The sequence below is a fragment of the Citrus clementina genome, unplaced genomic scaffold, assembly GCF_000493195.1.
Source record: "Citrus clementina cultivar Clemenules unplaced genomic scaffold, Citrus_clementina_v1.0 scaffold_4, whole genome shotgun sequence".
Lineage (NCBI taxonomy): Eukaryota > Viridiplantae > Streptophyta > Magnoliopsida > Sapindales > Rutaceae > Citrus > Citrus x clementina.
In genome coordinates, this window is record NW_006262274.1 from 11,247,168 (window position 1) to 11,253,167 (window position 6,000).

The window sequence follows — 6,000 nt, forward strand, 5'->3', positions numbered from 1 at the left end:
AAAACTTGGGATTTGTAATGGAAGTGGGAGTGGTTGAACATAGTCATAGTTTTTTTTTTCTTTTTTGGCTTGGACCTAGATTTGGTGTAACATGGACTAGCAATTCTTTGGTTTCATGATTGAGATATATCTAGCCATCAGAATCTTCTGTCAATATGTTGATACATACAATTGTTAAATCATTGTCATTTGATGTATTTAGATTGAACTTTCTAATACTTTGATGACTCATAATTTGATCATTCAGCGAATTTCTGAACTATTGATGTAATAATGTGTGAAAACAGGTAAATGTTGCTTACTGTATATGTTCAGGAAATATAAATGCTTTTGTCTTGTAAGCTTTAGATAGAATTTTCTCAGTAGATGCTCAGATTGGCATAAAATTGAAATACAATGTTTTTGATGCCTTGTGGGATGTTTTACTGAAATGAGGCTTTTGTGATGAATAGAAATTAGATTATGAGTAAAATCTTTTCTTGCCATTGCACAACTCAGTAAGCAGACAAAAGCGCTTAGAGGTTTAATCTGTAACTGGCATTAGATGGCATAGCATTTTTAAGGGGCACACTCTTGGTGAAATTCTCTGACCATTTATGGCTCAAGTCTCACATGACTCAATAGGTTCTTACCATCAAGTTTGCTGGTTACAACGAGCTTTATAAATTCTTCGTGTGTTATATTCTTGTAAATTGCTCTGTCCTCCACGGAATTTGGTAAAGGACCAATAGTAGTATTCATGTTTGGACTGTGAAATGCTGCTACCGAAAGGCGTTCCTTTTCTGGATTCACAACAGCTCTGTGCTCTATGCTCTTGTATTCTCCATTGCTCATTATCTGCTTCAGAAGAAAGGTTAGTCTTTTCTTCAGAATCAATTTTGCAAATGTTCTTACTATAATTACTTTTTTTTTTCTCTCTTTTAGTTAGTTCTGTGATGCACGCATACTGCTACTTACCTCAATGATGTCTCCAATATTGATAATGAATGCACCTGGGATTGGTTTGACTGGTACCCACTTGCCATATTTCTTTACCTGTAAACCTTGTACTTGGTTCACTTGAACCAACAATGTTAATGCAACAGAGTCAGAGTGTGGAGTGAGACCAATAACCCTGTTGGCCTGGGCACATGGTGGATAATAATTCATTCTTATTCCTTGTATACCATCTTCAAACAAGCTTGCAAGTTTCCCAGGTTCAATCCCCAAATTCTTAGCCATCAACTTCAACAGAAAGATTGTAACCTTTTGCAGTTCCAAAGAGTATTCCTCTATGGTTGCTCTGACATTAGCAAAATCGCCAACAAATGCATAATTGAATTGGTGGAGATCTAATATGGTTCTAAACTTTTAATTTTGGCAGAAAAACAAAATTATGATTTACCTTAAAGAAGTAGGGATGGTAGGCCAGAGACTCGTGGTTCTAATATTGGCAGGTTGAGTAAGAAGAAAAAGCATGTCTCCCCAATCAAGCTTTTGATCCTTGGAGACAACGAAAGCTTGCCCATAACCTTCAATGCTATTTGGCAGCTGTGCGCAAGCCATCTTCTCCTCTAATGGCAGCTTAAAGAATTCCTCAATGTCAGTTTTCATCTTCTCAATTACTTTTTCTGGTACCCCGTGATTGATCAACTATGTAGCACTCGAAAAAGATAACCAATCAGTTTGGCTAGATTCGATTATTTCATAGAGTTTCGTTGAACATGGATAAACAAAATTGTCTTACCTGGAGGAAGCCCGAGTCTTTGCAAGCCAAATGGAACTCTGCCAATTCATCATCATCATCGTCCTGAAGCTTGCTCATATCAATCACTGGAATATGAAGTGATCCATCAGCGAGAACTTGCTCATCATCAAGTTCTGGTCGGATGTACCGGGATGGGATTTCCTTGGAATTAGATGCAAGAGCTTGAACATTTTCTACAGGTAAAGAACCGCCGTAGACATTTTTCTTGTCAACTGCAGTTTCCATTTCGCAACTCTCTTTTGGGGTATTATTCTCCTAGCTTTTATGTACTCACGCACATATATTGTATTTTCTGGTTGTCGTGTGGAGTAAAATGTCATACTTATCTCAATGTTCGAGGCCTCTGTTGGCCGGCAGTTGGTCTGCTGGTGGTAAGGTTTTTAAAAATATTAAAATAATTTCTCATTCATTAATAATATTAAAATTATTTATATAATTTTGAAAATAATTTAAATTTTTTATATATTTATTTTATATTATATTTCTATTTATTAAAAAATTTATTTTATTATAATATAAGATTGTAAAGTACTAAAATAATTTTTTAAATATGGAAATTATTTTAAAATGTATATATTGTTAAATTTATTGTAATATTATTATTTCTGTATGAGATGAATTTCGTTCTCATTTTTTTATTTTTTTCCTTTTCGTGTGGGATATACTTGTAAATAAATAAGCAACCAAGGACATTTCTTAATATTCAAAGAAAGTCACAGAGGTAGAAATATAATTTCATCAAAAGGCAACCAATTCTATTAAAGTTAACGGAAAAGTTAATGGTTTACCTCACTGCCTATTTTTGAAAAACCTATCACATTTTTATATTTGTCAAAAAAATATGTCACCCAGGTGACATTAACCTTATATAAAATTATAAATATCATGATATTATAAATATGTGTTAATGTTATTATGAACTATGATCTATAACTTTATATAAGTCTAAGTTAACAACTAAGCTAACCCTTAAGAAAAATTTATTGTTGTTGTTGCTGTTGTTGTTAAGTATTAAAAAAAAATTCTAATACAGTATGATCTATCTTAGTAACTAATGTTATATCTCTCACTATTATTAGTTTATTATTATTGAATATGGATTTGAGTTTTGAATTTTTTATTCTATTGAATTTGACTAAAGGCACATTGATCCTAAAAAGTATATAGGCTTAAAAAGTGTATGCCAACAACTTGGCATGTCCTCTTAAAAAAGTTAAAAAAAGTAAAAGCTTATCGTGCTTTTTTTTTCCTCAAGCAGGGCGCGGCTTAGCCCACGGCATGCGTGCTAGGCCAAATCTAAGCAAAAAAAATTAGACACTGTACGACTCGATACGAAGCACATAGTGGATATGGCACGACACAAACATGAGCACCATGGGTTCTCCTTTGATGATTGGCACAACTCATTGACCATCTCTATTCATATCCATAGGCTTCGGCACTTTTGGGCTTTTAAATTTGTCTTTAGTTCAATTTTTAAAATTAAATTTGGGCACCTTTTAAATAAAAATCTACTGGGTCTTACTTTTTTTTAAAATTTTTTTATAAGTCTCCATCCAATTAATTTAATAAAATAAGCCAAAAATTATTTTCAAAGATTCTTGAGCCAAATAAATTTTAGTATTGACCTCACCAAATTTTCATTTATATGACTATTTTGAAATCCTAAAATGGGTTTAGGACCAATATAAATAAATTTGGGCAAATAATTGGGCTTATCAAATTTATATTAAATTTATCCAATTGACAACTAAAAATGGGCTTGTATCTAATATAAATAAATTTGATTTTTTCTGCCGAAAACTCAGATACTTTAGCTGCACTGTAAAATAGTAAAACTATAGGGTGCCACGTATATAAACCCAAAACCCTAATTCACAAGATTTTCTTCCAGCCGCCAGCAGCAAATTCTTCTGGACTTAAATGAAACACTTTCTAAAATTTACTCAGAAACAAAAATCGATAAAACCTAAGGGAGCCTCATGCAATCCATGGAGACGTTCATTTGTCTCTGTTTTCGGCCGCCAATTCCAGAGGCTGCTTCTCTTTGCCGCATCAACCATTTCTTTGTTTTCTTGATTTCTTTGCTTTGTTTTATAACAAAAATAATATTTACAAAGACTCCTACGCAAATAATGGCTTACAAAGAATTTATGCGCACTACAAATAAAATAATCAAGAAAGAAATATGGAGAAATTAGGTTACTCCTCTTGTTACAAATCTATAAAATTAATACAAGATAATTTCTAACCATGAATTGAGGTAACTATTAATATACTCAACAAATATATTTATTACATATTAAAATATTGTATAAAACTAGTGCCATTGATCTAATACATATAATACAAGAGATTGATTTCTTACAGTACCTCTGGATATTAATATGAGATCACTCTGATACAACATATTTGAATCACAATTCTCATACAACATATAAAATTACTATAATCTAGAAATCATACCTTTACTTTTTCATAGAAGTAATTTAAGCTCTCAAGTAATGATTTGTCACCACTAATTTTATTAGATCACGATATGTCACTAATGATCGTATTGGATCACAATTTATCACCAACGATCTTTTAGGTCATAACTTAAGTGCGATCTACACTTGACATGTGGACGTTTTTATCACTACTATAAGCAATTGACAATAGAAAATAGAAAATTTTTTTTCTCTCAAAACAAGAGAGAATTTTTTTTTTCTACGTTTTGTATGTTTTGTATGTCATGCCTCCTCTGTTCTTTTGTGAAAGAACAAGCGCTATATATATCTATTGGTGGAAACTCTAGGTCCATATTTATCTCTTTTTAATTCTATTAAATTAAAAATATTTTTATTTAAATTAAAATGTAATATTAAAGTCAAAAGTGGCCTTATACTTTTTCTTGTTATAAGGACTGCCTTATAAAATAACACAAGGCCAATTACACATAAGTATATTAAACAGAGCCTGTCACCAAATGATATATTTTGGGTTATAACTCAAATTGCATGTTATCTTGCTTATCAATCCACTAGTGATGCAGTGAATGAAATGAGCTAACCCTAATAAAATTGGTGGTCAAAGATCGAGACTTAGGAGGCTAATTTATTTCTACGAGAAAGCAAAGGTATGATTTTTAGATTATGGTAATTTTATATATATTGTATAAGAATTGCGATCCGAATATTTTTGTTGCAAAAACAATTTTTAACCAACGATACCAGATTATATACTCTTTAAAACATATTGATTTATTTATTTATAATAAATACATTTTTAATTAATAAAATATTTGAGATATTTTTTAAATATCTTAATTAAATAAATATTTTAAATAAGGTCCGTTTAATCATATTATATATATTTATGTGATCTATGGATTCACAGAAGATATAAATATAAATTATCTTATGATTAAATAAATTGATCATGATCTATCACTAATGACTTTATTGGATCACGATTTATTACCAACAATCTTCCAAGTTATAACTCAAGTTCAACCAGCACTTGACGTGTGGGCACCTTTATCACTATTGTATGCAACTAGCAGTAAAAAAATTTTTCTCTCAAAGCTAGAGAGGAAATTTTCTTTTTATATAATGTATATTGTGGCTCCTCCTCTTCTTTTGTGAAAGAATAAACCCTTTTTATATCTATTGGTGGAAATCCTTGACTCCTTATCTATATCTTCTTAAATCTATTAAATAAAAAATATTTGATTTAAATTAAAAAATAAGATTAGAGCCAAAGTGGTGTTATACTTATTCTTGTTATAAGCGGCCTAACTTGTAAAATAACACAAGACTCTTTATATACAAGTATATTAAATGGAGTCTTCCACCAAATAATTTATTTAGGGTTTTTACCCAAATTACTAGTTATCTTACTTGTCGATCTAGTAGTAGTGTAGTCAATTAAATGAGCTAACCCGAAGATCATATGTGTATATACAATAGTGGCTACAATAATTAAGCATGTAATTAAACTAGCCCGATTATTTAATTTCAAATCTATCATACTAAAAGATTGGAACTGATCCACAATTGCATACTGTTTAGGATAGTATTCCCAAATCATAATTCGACCATGCCACATTAATTTTTTTACTGAACAATACTTTGTACTATATCGTTAATTAAATTGATATGTCAACTGTCAAATCAAGTTAATTGCATCTTTTTCCTTGCCACTTATTGGTTTTCTCTAGTGATCAATTTTAACATACTAACTATATTGACACATTCTAGCCAGAGAATTTT

At 30.8% G+C, this 6,000-nt stretch overlaps 1 protein-coding gene across 1 annotated transcript; it reads right to left on the reverse strand.

The window, feature by feature from the left end:
* Positions 1-375: 375 nt before the first annotated feature.
* Positions 376-2,061, reverse strand: LOC18043598 (S-norcoclaurine synthase 1). Its single transcript, XM_006436714.2, has 4 exons — positions 1,727-2,061; positions 1,385-1,632; positions 958-1,282; positions 376-837 (listed from the first exon to the last, which is right to left on the reverse strand). Exons 1-4 carry the CDS (start codon positions 1,970-1,972, stop codon positions 595-597), a joined length of 1,062 nt encoding a protein of 353 aa, XP_006436777.1. The 5' UTR covers positions 1,973-2,061; the 3' UTR covers positions 376-594.
* Between the last annotated feature and the right edge of the window lie 3,939 nt (positions 2,062-6,000).